The 20,290-nt window shown below is 44.8% G+C and overlaps 1 protein-coding gene across 1 annotated transcript; it reads right to left on the minus strand.

The window, feature by feature from the left end:
• Window positions 1-1,357: 1,357 nt before the first annotated feature.
• Window positions 1,358-5,674, minus strand: LOC144141298 (iripin-2-like). Its single transcript, XM_077672873.1, has 3 exons — window positions 5,516-5,674; window positions 3,744-4,650; window positions 1,358-1,987 (listed from the first exon to the last, which is right to left on the minus strand). Exons 2-3 carry the CDS (start codon window positions 4,631-4,633, stop codon window positions 1,666-1,668), a joined length of 1,212 nt encoding a protein of 403 aa, XP_077528999.1. The 5' UTR covers window positions 4,634-4,650; window positions 5,516-5,674; the 3' UTR covers window positions 1,358-1,665.
• Between the last annotated feature and the right edge of the window lie 14,616 nt (window positions 5,675-20,290).

A 20,290-nucleotide genomic window follows, 5' to 3' on the forward strand; every position in this document is an offset into this window, starting at 1 on the left:
CTACTCACTTGCCATCACGTTAGCGAACAACAACACATGCACCTGTCCTACTCACTTGCCATCACGTTAGCGAACAACAACACATGCACTATTCTAGAACTTTCACGTTTGATATTCCTAGTTTTGTGAATCGAGCCAATCACAAGCTGAAAGCTCCAGATTTTCGTGCAATCACACACCTCGGTCAGAACGCCAATGAGCGAAACAGCACCGTCAACTTTCGCTCCACCGCTGAAAACTTTCCTATTGCGACACATGTTGTGTGCTTCCTGTCAGTGCAAACTCTAAACGGCTTATCATGTAGCCTTGTTATAATTTTGGGTCTGTACCTTATTTGGCGAGGTTACCAGGGTGCGAGACACTCCGACGTGGATTCGATGGCAATGAACACACAATTTCGTGCACCAGCAATAGTTTACACCCTGTGATAATTTCGTGTACACTATCATATTACTCCCAAAAGTGTATTAGATTCAGTGTAGCAAAAACGGAATACCGCACTTGTTTGGCAGCCTTCAATATTTTGTATTTTTAGTATATCTGCAAAGTCAACGCCTGGCCGGCAGTTTTTTGGCTGAAAATGCGTGACGTAGGAATATCATTTTACGAACTAAAGGCCGAGCGGAGACAGCGCAGTGGTAGGGCACTCGACACCTACTCTGGAGACTACCACACCACGCGAAATTAAATGAGATTTTTATTAACTCTTCATAGGTGCCTCCCCTTCCTGTAGGGGTAACAACGCAAGCGGTTCTTCGCAAAATGGGAAACTTAGGCCTTTCCCCTTAATACCTCCCGCCACACTTCTGCTCTTTGCTGGGCAGGCATTGTGTTTACGGCAGAGACGTCTTACTACACGTAATTTTTAAACATACCTTCCAAGGCAAATAACGTTACGTGCGAGATGCCGCAACACTTTAGAATATAGCGTGCACATGTCTAATCGCAGTGCATCTGTTTCCTGGACGTAGAAAAAATTGCGAATCTCAGTCAAATTTTTTTCGCCATGTAAAATATCGTTCTTTCTCATCTAACTCGTGGCGCCTTACATCACATCCCTCCAAGAATTGCTGAGAAAACAATACAGCACATTTTTTACTACGGGCATTGTTACCACAGATGTAAGTGCGGGTAGAGGCGTACACTTTGCACGCGGAGGAATATGAACACTGCCAATGTGCTCCGACATCGCTTCGCGCTTTCCCTAGAGGGAGCAGCAACCGTCCTACTTATGGTCTCATGACTGACTACAGCGAAATTCACACCGAGGTCAAATCGCATGCTGCAGGAGTAATGACAAAGAAGTTCTATGTTAGCAGTACAATCTCCTAGTAAACAGGGCGGAAACTCTTCTGCGTGTGTTCAGTATAGCCAGTTCATTTATTCAGAGTTGACGGCCTCTATTAATATCGCTCTTGTAAGAGCTACCAAATCATGCATCAGCATATGCTCAATCGCCGTATATTGTAGTGGGTGTTTCACTGTCATCTGTTATTTTCTACAAGAAAAAAAAGGGCACTCTTTTGCTTTTTTACGGCTTTCCTAAAAATGCAGAATAAAGAAGCTACTTCTCAAAACAACGTCGATTTGAAGATAAACAAAATTTTGTATCCATAACTCTTCCTCCTACAAAAAACGCTCAGAGCACCGCCTCGAATATTACACTCAGAGCTTGTTGACTTCTCCGGCGAAGAAAATCTCCTTCGTACTTCGGTTGCGAATAAAGAATAGAAACGGACGGTTTACGATTACTGTGGGGGGTTCCACCTCCCCACGAGAGATCACATTAACGCCAGAACCGTCCGCCACTTCGGCTCCATCTTCGTCGACCTTGAGGACAGCCCGCTGAACTACGTCGGACACGACCAGGTCTGTGGTTCCCGTGATGCCCGAAAGGTCGGTGTAGGAAAAAGGTTCGTCGAAAATTCTTTTCAGGCCAAGTTTGATCAAGTCGCTCCTGAGGTTCATCTGGCTCTCCAGGTCGAACCTGCGAGAAATGATTACATTTGAAATAAAGTACGTTTAGATCACATCCCGCAACTGATGTGTTGATTAGTTGGTTGGTGCATTGATAAGGTGAATCTACGATATTTATTTATTTATTTATTTATTTATTTATTTATTTATTTATTTATTTATTTATTTATTTATTTATTTATTTATTTATTTATTGACGCGGATGCCACACCTGTACTATAAGCGCGATGCACTAGAGGGCTCCGGAATATTTCTCACCACCTGGGGACCTTTTAAGTGAGCTTAAATCTCGGCACAGGAACGTTTTCGACCTTTCTCGTCCATCTAAAAAGCACCCGCCGCGGACCGGAACCCAACCTGCGTTCTTAGACTCTATAGCACAGCTTCTCAGCCACTGAGCTACTGCTACGGAAACCTCCCGCAACCACAATAAGTATCCTTTATTTGTTGTTTTGGTAGTTCGCCGGTAGCAACCAGATTGGTAGATATTTAAAGAGATGGTGCAGCTGAATTGTTTATCTGCTGACCTCGCTTTCTACCGACAAATGCATAAACAGTGAAGTAGGGGCCCCTTTGTGGGTCCGTGTGGGGCACTACTTTTAACCTGCAAAGGTGCAACACATAAAGCACAATTGCAATCAAACGTTTAAATAAATAGCGGGGAGGACACACTCACTGGCTGCATGCAGAGTTGCTAACCACAGCTGAGCCTGTGTAGGGCTGAGCTCGACAGGAACAGCTGCTTGGTGTGCAGTTTCCTCCACAATATGAAAGCTGGTCTCATTCTTTGCGTTTGACAGAACGACTTTTTCTTCAGCAATTGTTCACACCTTGCCCATCATTTAAGCGGAAAGTTGTGTACGGTTCCCTTCATAGCTTATGAGATTGTTCACAATTTTTTGGAGCATTCTTTGGTGCTAACAAAGCACTATGTGACTGTGCTTTTATGGGTACTGACGATGGTATTTTATTAAATAGTTTTATAATAATTGCCCCAGTTTACTCTTAAAATACGCATGCAGCGCATTTATTTGTAACGAAACGTTTTTGATAATTTGTAGGGAGCAATTTCCGGTGTTTAGATTTTCATTTCCATCCAACTTTGAACCGGTGAGAAGAGTTAATAGTGATGGGAATTGGTATTTCTTCACCGAAACTGAATAATCGCGGTGATTGAAAAACTCCGTATGGCTTGACGGTGGCTTTCTAGGTGTGCATGATAAATGCCCCCTCAGAAAGTTGTCACCGTGCGACCCAGAACGACGACGGTGTCTTATGTTCCTCATTTGTATAATAAAGAAATCGATGACGGTTTTTAAAACCAAAACAGAGCATCAATAGCTTCAGTACTAAACCCAGGCAAACGAACGTTCTTGTGTTTTAATCACGCATTTGGTTGCGCGCTCGTGCGATTGAACTAAGACATCAAAGTGCAAAATTATACACCAATTATCTGTCCTGGGAGAGCGGTTCGCCTGTTTGACTTTTTGTTTTCTGGGAACTCGTTTTTAGGGAGAATATACCACCATGCTTTGCTTGGTGACGGAGTTGTCTATGACCATTCAGCCTTAAAGTACCATAGCGGTATTACATTTTTTCTCGTCACCTTTTGGGTATAAATATGTTTGGCTGACGATAAAACAAGCGACCTTCAAGTTTTCAAACAGTTTCTGGAAACGTGTGGCTGAAAACGTAAGACCGTAATGTACTTAGCTGTTAAAAATAAAAAGAGAAGTTTAGAGTGGTTCTTTCGTAGAGATACTCACTTGGGAAGGTAGAAGTCGATGGTTGTGTTCCTCAGCGAAGAAACGACGGCATCAAACGAGGCAAACGTAAGAAATTCCTTGAGAGCTTGCAGGCTGTTCCTATCAGACACAGGCAGCATGATGACCATGCTATAGTCAACGCCACGGTAGGGCAGCTCTACGACATGGGCCTGAAGACTCGCGTCCAATACATAGTTCGTCTTCACGAGCAGGTTCATCAAATCCACCTCTGTGCGGTCCCCGCCACCATTGTAAAACATACGTTTTGTGGTGAGCTCGCGTTTGAACTGGATTTCCCACAGTCCCTTGAAGACGATGGCGTTCAGCAATACTAGCCTCGTGTCGGTATCAAGAGGCTCCTCAAACAGCTTCTCGACCTTATCATGCGTCGCCTGCTTCACCCACGCGTTGATAGTGTCCACCGCCTGCTGACCATTCTGGGCGAAGTCAAGCCCCAAGAGGTGAGCGTTGAAGCTTCGGTTAACTGCAGCATAGTACGTTTCAAGAATCCGGAAATCCTCTTGAACTGCGAGCCCGTTCGCCATGTCGAGGCCAACCTGGGCAGCTTCGCCTTGGAGGCGGCTGGTTTGCATGGCAAACAACTCCTCAACATCAGGAGCATGCAGACCATAATTTGCATAGCCGAGTACTTTAGACAACTGAAACTGTGTCGATTCGCGGGCACCTAAATATGTCATACCCAGAGCGGCGGAAAGACTGTATGGAGAGAAGAAGACGTTCTTACTTCCGTAGCTTGGAATAGTTTTGAGGAGGGCGAAGGCGAAATCATTGTTCGCTGTCGCGAATTTTCGTTCCTTCTCTGTGAGGCCAAAACAGTCTTGAAACAGTGCTGCTGCCAGGACTGTCATCAGCGTCAGAATTTTCCTCATGATGGCGTGGCACCTCACTGCAAACAAAGAGGAACACTTTGATCTTTTGTTGTATAATAAAGCAAATGTTTAGGCGAACGATGCGAGTGATTAACGCACCTATGCAGAAAAAATGCTCCAGGTTTGTTCTATTCCAGTAACATATAGGCTGTAATCCATTACATTGAAGAGGGTTACTTTAAAGTTTGATTGAAAAATATTTGGTCAGATTCTTAAGCTGTATTTATAACTTTTAGAAAGCAGCGCAGATGCCGGAGTAAGTGAGAAAACACAGCACACTGCCTGTGGTGTGTGTTCATTTGCTTAGTCCCGTCGTATGAGCTGTTTTCTGAAAGATAGAATTAACTGAAAAGCCCTTCAGCCAGCCCTTCGGCGATTTCCTTTACAACGTACGCACAAACTTTCCTTAAAGCGCTCGTAACCACCGGTAAAACTGCTCTTTTTGCAGTTCATGACTCCATTAGTAAAATTTGTTTGCGCGTATATTAAACATAATGGGGTATATTCTGGGTGTCATAGCGAAGCATACGTTAATAAAAACAAACTTTGACGTATATTAGAATGCATTCTTTTGCTCCTTTGTGTCATGAAAGGAGAGTGTTGGCTAGAAAAGTACGGCGATTCTACCAGTTTTTTCTATGCTCTATACAGAATTTTGTTTTAAAATATAGGGAAAACTTGAATTACTGAGGCTGGTTTATGAATATTTACTCGTCCAACACATTCGTCCCGTGAACATAAATGCGAAAATATTGACCCGTCAGACTGGTAGTTCGGCACACAGGCACACTCTGTTTTACTTTCAGCATGGTTTGAGCTAGAATGGACGTGATCGTTCCGTGGTAGCTTTAGCTGCTGTAAATGTCTCCCGTGCGTACATACCTCGGTAGCAGCCTTCCAAGAGATGCAAGTACTCCGGGTTACAGAATTGGCTTGACCCGTTTAGGCCAAAGTTCGTGTTGAAGCTACGCAAAAACTTCCTGGCCCAAAGCTTTGCACCTCAATGGTTGGAGAAGGTCCAGCTCGCCTTACGCGTAGCCAAGCATCCTATATAGAGAGGCTTTATCTCGTTACTGCCTCTGCAAAACAGGAAGGCCCAACCAAAGCAGGCGGAAAACGAACCACGTGTTCTAGCCAACAGTGGCTGTCAAGTTACAAAAATTGCAGAAGTCGGTTGCTTACCGGCCTGACGACTCCGAAGAGTTGCGCTCCGGCCGAAAACGGGAAGGTGATAGTTGGAAAGGGTGCTGAACCTTGTACTTCTGCCTTGTGGGCCAGATAAGCTGCATAAAAATGCTCTCTGCGCGTTTTTGCGGCTAGCAGTGGTCATTTAGAGTGCTTAAGACGCTGGTTTTAGGTTTTCTTGACTCGGGTAATAGTCTTGCAAATAAAATTTATCAGCTTGTATTTTTTTAATAGGACCGCAAGATCCCTTAAATTTAAACAGGGCTAAGAAATCTTATTGGAGGTCCCCAGAGTTGTGCAACTAAATTATTCGTTATAAAAAGAATTATCTTAATAAAGGTATTACTGTATGTTGGTATAAACTAGGGCATGTGAAACGCGCCAATGATCACTCCAAAAGATGAGAACCAGAGGGGTATTTGCGAAGTCATTTGATGGTCTTAAAAGCTTCGGCTATTTTTTTTACTTTTACAAGACACTTCGCGAAATAATTTTACTGCCTTTAGTTTTGTCATGGGGCTAAACGTTAAAAGCACGAATATTCATTCTTCTTACAGAGGTCTTGTTTCCCTTAAAATATCTGAAGCCCTGTCTCTTGAAGGCAAAGAATTCGCAACCGTTGATTCTTCTTTCGCCGCAATCATTAGCAACTAACTCAAGATAAGGAAATCATGACAAGCTTTCTGAAGTGGACACCATTTGGCGGGCTTGCGAATGTGGTCTAGTACGCCTAAATAATAGCTAGTGATATCGACAGAAATCTTACAATAATACTTCTCGAGACACGACAATCTGATGTTAAATCATGCCCACGTACGCCACAAAACGTAGCAATATCTTTCGTTGTATCGCTGTATTGTATTGCGTGCTGTATGTTTTTGTGTGATGTTGCGAGCTAGTCCAGGTTTATTTCAGTGTAGGCAAGACACATCGAAGGTATACTTTCCCAAGGACACCAGAAAAAGCAGTGCATGTAAACAAAAGTCTGGGATTGTGAGATATTTTCCTGTATTGCTCGTGCTTTCTGGCTCTTGTATATCATTGCGGAGTTGGGCGAGGTCGGCTTTATTTTAGAGAACGCAAATGTTAGTTATACTTTCTCAAGAACGCCATGTAACATAGCACATGCCCAAAAAGGCCTAGATTCTGAGATTATTTGCTGTATTACATATGCGCTATGGCGTTTGTATGTTGTTATGAAGCAGATCCTGATGGCTCAAGTTTGGATAAAACATATGGATGTTATGCTTTCGTAAGGACGCCAGAAAGAGCATAAAATGGTCAACAAAAGACTCGATTCTGAGATATTTTGTTTTATGGCTCATGTCTCTGCTTGTATGTTGCTGGAATGCTTGTCCTTGTATGCTCCAGATTAGACTAGACAAATGGAAGTTATACTTTGCCATGAATACCATGAAAAGCAGTGAATGGTCAACAAAAAGTTTGATCCTGGCCAGACATGGAGGCCAAAAGCAAAAATGCTTGTGTGTCAAGCCTCCCGTTCACACGGAACTTACCCAGCCAGTCAAGATTAATCCGGAGCCCTCCACTATAATCTGCCTCCAAGCCCAGGGTTTGCTCCGGCGTATTGAACACTATATTTTAAACCTATAACGCGTGGAGAATGTGAAGAATAGAATGCGATAGTGCAAATTTATTGTGAAAGACAGTCCTGCGCTAGGGACAGAACGGTGCACCAAACTAAAACAAATGGATTTATTATTTGACCCCTCACTTGAGGTTTAACATAGGAGATATTGAACGTGCCAACCGAAACACGAACCGCAACGAAAGTTTCAGTAGCCTAATTTTGTGTGATTTATTAATAATTCACTACAGTGTGAAGCTTTAAGAAATTATAGCAAGATTAAAAGATGCAGTCTCCAATGGTTTGGCTGAAGGAGGGCTTCACGAGGAGAACCGAGTTGCCGGAGAAAAACTGCGGGAGTTTGTCGAAGCCAAACGTGAACAGAGTTAGTCCTTGCAAGTCTGTTTAGGCAACCTTCATTTTCAAGCCAGTATTTTTTCTTACATTACGACAACAGAAATCGTCTACCAGGGCTTCGCGAGGAAGGAACTGCCTGTTGATGCCGATGCGTGCGGCTTAAACGAAAAAAGCGTAAGTCTGTACGGGCTAACCAACACCGTGTCAACTTTTCGAGGCCCGCGCTTTCAAAACTCGACTACCAAAGGCAAAGTGTTCATCTTTCTCAGCTGACTTAATCGTTTGCAACAAAACGTGGGTTTCGGATGACAACATTAAAACAGTGTGGGGCTTTGTCATAACAGTCAGAAATCGTAAGCCAGAAATAATGAGGCACAATTTACTGTTGAGCTTTCCTTGTGTCCCTTCGAGGAGGCAGGCACCAAGAGGATACGCGAAAGGGTAAAATTATTTTTTGTCGCTTTCTATTGTCTCCTGGGAGCCGATGAGGCTTTATAAATTACCAATTGCAATGGTCGAGAAAGTTAGAGAAAAAATGTAAACACCTAGTTGTACCTAGCCGGTGATTCTGTTGCTCTGAAATGGACTGGTTGATGTCATCTATTTAAAGTGAGCCTTACTCGAGTCGAACGTTTCTAAGAACATTCAAATTCCCGTCAAAATTTATTCACGGAACTACAAGAGTGTATTAACATTGGGGTAAATTAACGGGACGAGGTCCCAAGGCTTCTAAACCGCGGGCAGGGCCTCCTGTGCTAGTTGTTTTGGAGATAACACGTTTTGAGCCCAAAACAACCCGGAGGTGTTGCAGACGTTATACAAATCTTATCACACATCGTTTAACAACAGGGTATTAATGCAAAATACAAGATATCGTAGAAAAAAATGGGAATGTTGAAATCAATTGACAACAGATAGAGCATGGAAAAAATGTCACACAAGTATAATATTTCTGGGAGTAAGTGGTGAGTGACTAAGAACATCTTCAATTTTGTTTTGAATGGTTGAAGTGAGCTAAGTACCTTTATTCGCACTGGTACATCATTCCAAGAAGAAACAGGAGAAAGAAGTAGACTAAATTTGCCATAATTAGGTCTTACCTTGGGCAACAAGTTCTGAGGGGAAGAAAATCTAGTGCAATGAGGGTTGGTTAACATCTGGCGAGGGAAACATGTAAAGTAGCACAAATAGAACGGCACACGAGATAGAGGACACAGAAAGGCGCTACACTTGCAACTCTTGAAAAATGTTCCTATTCCCAGTGGACATTATTATTAGGTTAACACAGCGGTTCTCAATCATGAGTGGGTCGGGGACCCCTACCGGGCTTCCAGAGTGATGGGGAACACCGCAAAGAACTATTTTCATCCGGGACGTAATTTCTAAAAATTGGCACTTGTAGAGAAAGTCCCCAACCTACTTATCAATGCTCTCCTTTTGTGTAGCACTTTCATATTGATGCGTGTCATTTTGTCAAACAAGCTGCTCTTGCAGATAATTGTCACCATACATATACAAGCTACCTCTGAATGGCTGGCATTTCCGCAGAAATGGCAAATCTGAAAAAGCCGACGTTAAATCATAGGCTACACTACACTAGCTATGCCATAAATAAAACGTCACGTTGCGAAGCCACTTTTTTGCGTTTCCAGCATACTTTAGCAAGAAGGAAAAACAAATGGGGCGGTTGAAAAGTTTGGGGAGGGTTTCGCGGACCCCTTAAATATCCTCGCGGACCACTTGTGGTCCGCGGGTCCCGTTTGAGAACCGCTGGGTTAAAAAAATCACTAGATTTTCTTAACAGCGTACAACAATTATTAAGCCATTTCGTCACCTATGTGGGTGGCATTTTACCGGCCACTTTGTTACTGAGAACGTCCAACTGTGTAATAGCAAAGGCTAACGTGGTACATCTTTCCCTACATACAGGCATGCGCAACGAGCACCACATCATACGCATACCAACGTGCCTCAAGAAAAAAAATTATCTGAATAATGCCTTTTCCAGTAAGAATGTTTCTAATTTTTTTGGTCATAAACTCTTCGAAGAGTAGCGCCAAGCTGTGCCCTAGTTCTTGTGTATCGTTTATCTGCGCTACTTATCTTGTTCTTAAGCCTAAACCAACGCTCTCAGCAACAAGTTCTTCCCAGTCGAGTGTCGGCAGTGTCTTCACATGGTGCACTGTAGTCACTTAACTCACATTGTACTTGAGGCTATCGGTTGGGACCAGTCAGAACAAATTATCCCAATATAGCATGCATCTATGATATGCTAGAAAAAGCAAGCGACCACAAAACGTTCACTGAACTCTTTTACTACAACATCCCTATAAATAAACATTTTGAAACTGTATGAATCAGCACATCAAACAAGCCAAATAGCACAAATAGCGCTTTCATAATACTATGTGTAGGTAGCCTTGCAAGGGTACATATAGAAAAAGAACGCCCCGACAGGGTGTTTATTTCGATCAATGTTGTTTTAAATAAACCGTTCATCGTATATGCATGACCTGCTTAAAAGTGTTTGTGTGCGTGTGTGTGTGTGCTAAATTCAGAGATGTAAAATGTGAAGAGGGTCACGGTTTCATATGATAATGATTATAGTAACCGGAAACTTTCATTCTTACCGAATATTTCAACTTATTGTTGTTTTTTTACACGATACCTTAGAAAAGAAGCTACTGTTTTTCGTCTGACTAATTTTTAAAAGCACTAACATTCAGTTAAATAAAACCTCTTTACTTTCTACTATATCGAAAACCTTTCCACCAAAAATAATAGATTTGAAAACTGTCGATTTTTGTTTTTGCACAGTGGTTCCCCGAAAAATGGAAATATTGGAAACACAGTAAATCTGTTCGTAGGACTCGTTTAGGTGGTGTGAGATCATAGTCGATTGCGCTCTGCTCGTAGTTCAAATTACATCGACCCAAAATCTCACAATCATACTTATCTCATAAGGCCGTCTGAAGTTACATATCGTCCTAAGAAGGATACAAAAGTTTGCGAATGATTGAGCGGAAATTTTAAATTGCATGATTTGGATAAAAATAAATTTGAGTCGAGGCTTTGCCTGCGTTTTTAACAGCGGGGCTACTGACCCTGGCTGTAAGTTCGGCGTTGAAAAAAAATGCATAGAAAATTCCGAGCGCTCGTGAGCGCGTGCCTCGCGGAGACCGCCCAGCATCCTCGGAGCACACTGTGGTTTTAGCAAAAAAAAAAGAAAATTAAAGCCTGACGTACTTTCTCCCGCCATATTTTCTGCCGCCGTTTGTCGATGAACCAATAAAAGAAGAAAGAATTCAGGGGTTATGAAAGAAGCCATGAAGAGAAAACAAGTTTGTTTTATTCGAAAGATTAGGTGTTTCCTAGTACCCTAAGCGTTTTCCCGGAAGCAAATGATGCTTTATTCAGTGAGAAATAAGGCAATTTAAGCCAAAATTTTAAATCTCCCGCTAAATTGCACATTTCGTGACGTGAACAATGGCGTCATACGAGCCGGTCCATGAAACAGATACTTAGTATGTCGACTCCATATAGCACCCACACGCGGGAATCAAACCGAGACGGCGGCCATTTTAAAAATACTAGTAAAGCCTAGTGCACCCGCAGCCCTAGTCATGGAATCGCCTGATCCGGAGAACAAAACTCTCGCCGAGAAGCTCGGGCTTGCATTTAACAGCCTCACATCACTCGAACGCTCAGTGCTTCTAAGTGGACGAGCGGCAGGAGTTGTGGGATACGCGGATGGACCGGAAACCGACCATTCCGCGATAGCCACAACAGACGAACGCCCAGCCGTCGGCACCGCTGCCTCGTCAGCCCCGTCGCGACGGACGAATACAGACTGGTACGTATGTGCCGTATTTTTATTACCGTTAATAATAGTTCAATTTCAGTAGCAGTATCGCTTATGCCAGTTGGCCGGTGTTGTGAATGAAAAGCCGTTCGCGCGAGCCCTCTGCTTCCACCAGAAAGATACGAGCGTCAATGCGCGGTGTGTACGGCATTTTTTCCCCCAAGGTCAGAGCGCTTTGACGGCGATTTGACGAAGTCGGCGACGAGCGCCAGCATGTTCCAGGAGTGAGCTAATGTAAGGGGGGTCCCTGCCGTAATCACTTCCTCTATAATGAAGCGAGCACACTCGTACTTCCTTCAGCTCTCTTTCTCCTCCGTTTGCAAAGTTCACAAAACGTAGCCACTTGCTTCGCCGAGGTTCGTCGTTGGGCAGCACATGAAAGGAGATCTCCTCACCGGCGGGGATGTCGCACTCCCTCAACGATTTGCCCGTAGTACATGGGCATTTCAAAACGTAGCAACGAAATTTCATTGTAAAGTACTCGAACAAACTGAAGTTTTCAGTGCTTGTAAACTGGAAACGAGCTCCTAACAAAAGCAGCAAGCCCACACCATTCCGAAACTGCGACGACTGTCACTATCTCGTCGCTGCTTGCTGTTCCTTACTCCCCTCGTTTCTATTTTTACCTTTGCTGGTTTGCGATATGACGGCCAACCTCCTGTGAAGGGATTACGATACCAAGCAAAGTCGCGGCTGTGCGTGCTGGGATGGTTCGTTGACCCCGAAGAGCCTCGAACCCGAAAATTCGTCTGCTCGACGGTGGCGACGGCGAGATGTCGAGTTCGGCTAGCGTTAGTTTCGTAGGCATTGGCGTACACGCTTGCTTGTTTATTCGGAACTTCAACCGTTTACTCCACCGTTCTTAGTGTCATAAAAGGAATGTGCAGTATGTTTAACGGGCATATAGCTCACTATGCAAACTGGTAAGCCCTGCCTAACTTGCGTTTGCTTTTGCCGGCCTCCGCCAATCGCAGAGCATTCTCGTGTGACATCATAGGTTCTGTTGCGGGAAATGAGCTGGTGGGTCGCATGGTCATTCTCTTTTTTTCCTTATTATGTAGCTTATTTGAGCGAAGTTTGTGTTATAGTGGTGTCAGTATGGTTCTAACGAGGCAATCTTTCGAATGAACCAAACTTTTGTTTTCTCTTCATGGCTCCCTGAAATACACATCCTCTATTGTTTGGAATAATGGCAGCAAACTTTCACGGTCGCATTACAGCACGTCCTTCCAATTTTTTATTCAAGTGCGGTTGGATTTCAACTCGAGAGTCTCTCATTCGATGTAGCTGCAACAACCAAACTGGCCTATGCGGCGAAACAAGCCGCTAGCAACCGTTGGAGCCCAGAATGAAATCCGCAAAAATTGTATCGCCCAAAACTTGTCTCCACTGCCGGAAAACATAGATTTGATTGATTTGATTGATTGTAGGGTTCAACGCGCCGACGCAACGCAGGCGATGAGGCGCGCCGTAGTGGAGTTCTCCGAATTAGTTTTGACCACCTGGGGATCTTTAACGTGCGGCGAAATCTCGTACAGATGGGCGTTTTTTTTCTTTTCGCCTCCACCAGAAAAGCGGCCGCCGTGGCCGGGAATCGAACCCGTGACCTCGTGCTCAGCAGCGCAACGCCTTAGCCATTGAGCCACCGCGCCGGGTCAAAACACAGATTTTAAGGGTTCGTTTGGTGTTCGTAGTTTTCGCAGCCTTGCTACTAGTTATGCCACAGTTGTTTTGCCCGAAGCCTCTTCCTTCAGGTGCAAAACATGGAAACGTCTGGTAGCGAATGTGTCACAAGATCGGCCAAGGTCAAGCAGGAGCCACGTGCTGTCTCCCGATGTCGAGAGAGGCGCCACCGGCGGCTCTTCAACCGATTCGCGGCCAAAGGCCTCCAGAAGTGGAGGCGTCTAATCATTCATACATTGCCCGAGAAGAGATGGAGGAGGGTAATAGGGGAAGAGAAAAGGCAAGGTCAGCCAATGGCAAGCGGCGCCTTGACCATTTCCGCACTGAAAGCGTGAAATCAATGGCTACTTCACAGGAAATGGTGCAGACACAGAGATAGGAGCAAATGATAAGAGTGCGTCATGTCAGAAGAAATGTGGCTAATTCCTATTTCATAGGAATCGGTAAAACACGAAAGTGGAATGCGCCTTCACAGGAGAAGTTCAATGTTGATTGTGCACTGATATGAACTTGCTCATCGCTATTTATATTTCATCGGAATGGCACCGCCAGACTTACCAACATTAAATACTGGATTGCACGGGCCGGAGCACTGCGTATGCCCGAATGAAACCACACGCGCTCGCAAACCGTACTAACGAAACCGAACTGGTTGTCAGCGAATCGTTTGGTGAGGTCATGGTCCTCTGCAGCGAAAGGAGCATGATTTGCGGGTCTGCAACTGTCTTGTGGGTGTGCTTGGACACCGAAGTCCTGCTGGCGGGTTACTTCGGCAAAGGTGCGACTACTTCGGTCCTGCTCCGTGGCCTGTATACGCAGACGGTTGCGTTGTGATGAGATCAGGCCCTGAAACGCAAGAGGCCGAGTTCGCAGCTTAAACCGTCAATGCGGAAACGCGTTCCTCTTCCCGCTGGCGTCTCTCGGGGCACCAAAGCAGCAATGAGCGCCACATTCGCCAACCCGCGTCGTTTACAGCTTTTATTACGCGGGACCATCGCTGCCGCAGCAGTAGCGCCAACTATCGGCGATGATTAGCGTCGCGACGCACTATTTCGCTTCACGTGTTCTCGGCAGCGGCCCCATCTGAACGGATATGGTTGTAGGGAAGGGCATAGGGCGCGTTCTTAGATCTAAATTGGCGTGAGTTCATATCCAAGTTGTCAGTGCATCTCACATCTCCCCTTGAGGGCAGAGTGACCGTGAGCTCGAAACTTTGCGCCTCTGTTTCAGGGGCGATGTCATTTCCGTGACGGATATGACGTCGGTGAGGTCTTGCTGTACCCCGGCATGAAACACTTTCGTGTTAAAAAAACTGGCAAGAACCCCGAGGAGCAAGAAAATGCCGAGCGCTTGTGAGTGCGCGGCTCGCGGCGACCGCCAAGTCCGTGGCTCACGCCGTGGCTTTAGAAGAAAAACTCCAGCGTTCGCCGTAACAGTGGCAACACTTTCTCTGAACGAAAAAGGCATGCCATAGCTCTCGTTCGCACGCCCTCGTGTCGTCAAGCGTATGCGGAAGTTAGAGCGCGTACGCACATCCGGCTTGCAGAGGTAACCGCGACCACTGCATTCTCTAGAAGCCATCCAAAATAGTTGGAGACATGGCTACGAGTGTGCCACTCCTTCCCAAGACGGCTAGCAGATCTCGCCACCGGCGCCTCGAGTTGATGAGGAAGAGGTGTTATTAGTATACAATGCTGAGGATGAATTTGCATCTACCACAAGCCGCGAAGAAGACGAGAACCTCTTTTGTGCATATGACGACGGTTACTAGCACCGAAACTATGCGAATAAATAATGATACTGACACTTGAACTTGTGTCCGCCAATGCTCCTCTACAACAGCTACATCATTCAACTCTCGCACAGGAGTGCAAGTTTCCCTGTTTTTTTTTTAAGTTAGCTCTGAGGGCTGCTGAGGTGTTTACATCCTTACTGCTGACCCTCTCTGTAAAGGTGAAAACCCCAAATATCTCACGAAACGGGAAAAACCGTCTTCGTTGTCGGCGTCAACACAAATGGTAGCAACATAAACCCGCTATAAGGACAACAAAGCACGAATTATGGTTCATTCATGATTAAAAACAAGGACGTTTCCTTCGCCACTGACCGACCTAATGTTTGGGGTAGAGAACAGCTAGCCACGCTGATGCGAATTGGCGACCACATACTGCCACCTTAATATTGATATGATGCGGTAATTTATGATATTTGCGATGGAAGTGTTAAAAGGGATGAAGGAAAAAAATGTGTAATGAGCTGAATTGACTGATTGATTGATTGATTGATTAATTGATTGATTGATTGATTGATTGATTGATTGATTGATTGATTGATTGATTGATTGATTGATTGATTGATTGATTGATTGATTGATTGATTGATTGATTGATTGATTGATTGATTGATTGATTGTGAGGTTTAGTGTCGGCGTCGCTACACAGGAGATAAGGCGGCTGCGGTAGAGGGCTCCGGATACATTTTGACCTCCTTGGGATCTTTACGTGCGCCGAAATCTCGAACTCACTGGCGTTTTCACTTTTCAGCTCCACCAGTAAAGCGGCCACAAGGGCCGGGAAGGGAAGTGGCATCCTTGAGCTGGGCAGCACAACGCCCTAGCCGTTGAGCCGCCGCGGTTGGTCTCTTGAGAGGAATTAAGGTAGAATAGATTAATTTCAGAAGTATTAGGGTGGATTAGAATCAAACACGGTGGTTCATTCTTCCTTCAAGATTTATTGTAATGAATAATTACGTGGTACTTTAAAGGAAAATTCAGATGAAGGCGCTGGTAGCTGTAACAGCACTGAGGCGGAAGCCTTTTATGCGGCAAACGCACTCAATGCCAGCACAAGTAAGCAATGATGATGATCATAAACGCGAAAAATAGGTAACAGGCTGCTTAAAGAAAGAAGTGATCGTGGTCACAATTGAGGTGTGAATCAGTAAAATCTGACGAATTGGAGAAGAACAGAACCTTCCTCATAGCTCGAACAAGTATTCGTGTATTTTCAGTGCCCGCACACGCAGTGGATCTTTGGTGAAAACTAGTTGCCCGAAACGTGTTGGTCACAAAAACCTCGACAAAGTTGAGTTTGAAGTCAGACACCGTCAATACGTCGGGATCCTTAATTGGGTATCTTAAAGGGACACTGAAGTGATTTGTAAACACTGCGGGATTACGAGCGCAAATTGTAGTCCGGAGCACCGTTTCGACCACTGTGAGCGCGCTTACGCCAATTTATTCAGTATAAAAATAAATTCGGAAATGCTGTCCTCCTCTCTGCATCCTCGCTCATTTTCTGTGGCGTTTTCGTGCGGCGTCAGTGGAAGATGAGCTGGCAATTGGCTGCGCTACTGCACGGTTCTCCGGCCTTCGTACAGAGTCAGTCGGCCCAGCGTTTCGTCCGCCGGCCGCCGACGGGTGGTCGGAATTCGTTCGCTTAGTTGAAACGAAGCCAGGACACGTTTGTTAATTGAAGAATGTGCCTTTCTTTACTTTGTTAGTTTGTACAATGTATCTAGCTCAAAGTCAAGGTCGCTTCACACAAGCACTGCACAAGCGCGCATGCGACGCTTCGCTGACTGGTACGCCAGTAGGAATATCTAAGGCCACTTGAAGGCGGGAGAAGATTCAGCAAAGTCAATATAGGTACTAAAGAAATAAAAACAACTGCAACATTTACCCTACAGTGTAAAACTAGGGTTAAGGAAGCACTTCTTCCCGCTTGGCGAACAAGCACCGCGGCCAACAGCACGACTTCGCTGCGAACACTTTTTCGTATAAGAAATGCAATGACTAGACGTGAGATAATGTGGAAACTTGTGGGACGCTTATTGCACGAGCGCAATACAACGAATAGTCACCTAAGCGGCTTGAAATGCTCAAACTAAATAAAAGTGTAAACTTGTTTTACATTATATACGTTATATTTGCCCCGCCAGCAGGAAGCATATGAAACCAAGAGTACACCGCCTTCGTTCCGGAATAGCCATATTGTGTTAATTCCTAAAACTGATGATCCTGAAAAGCTGTTTGCGGTAGAGACGTATCGGCCAATCAGCTTAACGAATGTTGATTACAAAATTTTCATGAAGGTTTTGGCTAGACGATTGCAAGGAGTAATAAAAACAAGTCTTGGAACCCATCAAACATGTGGAATTCAGGGACGATCTATTTTTACTAATATTCATGTAGCAAGAAGTGTATTAGAGCGTTGCGACGCCCTAGGGGGCCACGTGGCGATGATCCAAATTGATATGCAGAAGGCCTTTGACCGTGTTGCGCATAACCTTCTCTTCTCAGTGTTAGAACACGTTAACGTAGGATCCGTCATCCTCGAAGGTGTAAAGATGTCGTACACTCAGTGCTCCACTAGTGCTATTGTAAACAAAAAAGTGGGACAAAGTTTTGATATACTGTCGTCGTTCAGGCAGGGGTGCGCCTTGAGTCCGTTGTTGTTTGCGATTTATCTTGAACCCTTTTGTTTAAAGATTCTTCAAAATGGAAATATAAATGGATTCAGTTTGCACTGCAGTGAAGTTAAAATTTTGTCTTATGCCGATGACATCCCTTTTTTTTTTTGTAGTGATAGGAAAAGTGTGGGTGAGGTGGTGAACGATCTCAAGCGATTTTGCGAGTTGTCCGCCAGTGCAGTTAACTGGAACAAGTGCATAGGATTTTGGCATGGTGACTGCCAAAGTAGGCCAGTGTTTTTCAAGAACATGCCTTGGACGACAACTCCGGCCAGGTATCTGGGCATCCCACTTGAAAACTACCAGGACGCTAGAGTGTACTGGGACGGAGAAACTAATAGAGTTAGAGAGAAATTAACTGAAAGGGGGGGGAGGGTGGAAGGGGGAAGCGAACTGCCAATGTTTGCCCGTGCATCAGTATCTAATGTGTTTGCTGTTGCCAGGGTTGGTACGTCATACAGGCGATTTGTATGTCAAGAAGGAACATACAAAAGCTGCTCAGAGTGTTTGCGGCGTTTTTGTGGGGCTCAAGATGGGAGCGCATGAGTCGAACTAATTTGCTTCGCTCGTTGAAAAGTGGTGGATTTGGACGGGCACATTTGTTTATCCGACAAATAGTTGGTAGGTTTATGTTTCTGAGATCAGAGAGATTGCTTTATACGTACTGTGGTACAAGTCGGACTACGTGATGTTATTCCAGACTATGTAGTCTCAACTTCTGAAGTGCGATGTGTACGTGTGTGTGGGTTCTTGCGCGAAGTTGTGGATGCTTTTAGGATTTTAAGGGTTAGGTTTTCCTCGTAGTATTTGAGTAGTGTCCCGCGGAAACGTTTGTACAAAGATAGGATTGGTGTGTGTCTGCCTGTTCCGGTTTATCGTCAGTTATATGCTGTGGGTTCAGGAAAACATGTTCTAAAAGAGTGAAACGAATGCGAGTACGTTCATCTGGTAAATCTTTCTTCTTTAAACTTCATAGCGGCACGCTTCCGGTGAAACCCTGGCTGCAGGAAAAATAACTATATGTACACCCATGGACACTTAACTGTAGATTAAGCCAAAAGCTGGAAACAATTGAGCACATCTTTCTGAACTGTTGGGATGCAGTGTTTCGCTGGGACATCCTCCAACGAACCCTGAAAAAAGACACACCATTAACGCCATATGGCATTCGCTTTTTGCCCGCAAAGAATGATGGAGGTGTGCCCTATTATATGTTCATGGTACTTAGTCTGCATTCTATGTGGAAAACTCGCATGGCGGTTCGAAATGCCGAAGAGGATACTCGCACAGTGCGAGAGTACTTCATTGAAAGCGTTGCTTATAAGAAGTTTATCTAGTCATGCCGTATAAACATGAGTGGTTGCCTATTCTGGATGTTCTAGCGCAATTTAAGATGTTTTAAGCCGCTCCCTTCAGCCGATTGGTGGCTGGAGCTACTAATTTGTGTACTGAGCAGTGCGTGCTGTGTTTTCGCCAATCAGGCAATAAAAAAAAGCGGCTAGTGGTCTGCAGCGCTAAGTATGTTGTTGCAAGTGTTTTGCAAGACAGGAGTTTGAATCCCCGGAGGTAATTTTTTTTTATGAGTTGACTTTTTCGTTTTCAGCCGATGTTTTCTATACAGAGTTCACCTTTTTTGAGTCGTAACGTTCACTGCTCCACGAACTAGTTCACAGAACGCGCGCAGGCTGAAACTGGCGCGCTAGCGAGTTCTCATTGGCTTGCTGTTGCCATAAGCACCGACTGCTTGCTGGCAGTGGGCTCAATAGACTCAATTGACCGTTCGCCTGGTGTGAACACGCTTTTTACGATACAGGCATGAGTGAGGCAAGCTCCAAATAGGGAGGAAAAGCGTGTGGCATTTGAGCGTCTGCGGGCACGAGGAGGGCGTTCATCCACTGCGTAGGCATCGGCAAGTGATTGATACGATTCCAAGCCGTCCTGGGAAGCTTATCTTAGAAATTTTAGAGCGGATAACATGGCAGAAGCGCGGTACGACGATTACTGAGATATCGATATTGCCCATCCAACGATGCCGTCGGATGTCAAGCATATTGTTTTACAGAACCGAAACCGAAATTTGTTTGAATGCTAACCTTGGACATCGTCCAATCACGGCGCGTCTCCTCCCGTCGTCACAGCCTTTAGTTGGTGCGTCCGCCGTAAACCGCGCATGGTGCGTTTTCTTCTTTCATGCTTTATAAAAAAAAGGGGGCCTATGACAACGTAAATTGAGAACGGCTGTGGAGAATGTTTAAACTCCAGGGATTAGATGACGAGTTGGTACAGTTCCTTGTAGCAATCTATAAAGACAATACAGTGCACCTTATTTGGGAAGGACAGAAATGCGCCCAGCAGGTCAACATCCATCGGGGACTGAAACAGGGATGCCCTTTGAGCCCAATACTGTTCATGCTTTACATGGAAGGATTACAAAGATACTGGAAGAAAGTCAAGTAGGGTTTAGCCTAACCGATATGCTGCAAGGCGAAGTGGTACAACAGCATATTCCGGG

This window comes from Haemaphysalis longicornis, unplaced genomic scaffold, assembly GCF_048455015.1.
Source record: "Haemaphysalis longicornis isolate Haplotype H1 unplaced genomic scaffold, Haemaphysalis longicornis Haplotype H1 scaffold_6, whole genome shotgun sequence".
NCBI classification, from domain to species: Eukaryota; Metazoa; Arthropoda; class Arachnida; order Ixodida; family Ixodidae; genus Haemaphysalis; species Haemaphysalis longicornis.

Coding starts and splice junctions, on each gene's coding strand:
- LOC144141298 (XM_077672873.1), bottom strand. CDS start 4,633: ATGAGGAAAATTCTGACGCTGATGACAGTCCTGGCAGCAGCACTGTTT. Junction 1,988..3,743: donor ATCGACTTCTACCTTCCCAA/GTGAGTATCTCT, acceptor CATTTCTCGCAG/GTTCGACCTGGAGAGCCAGA.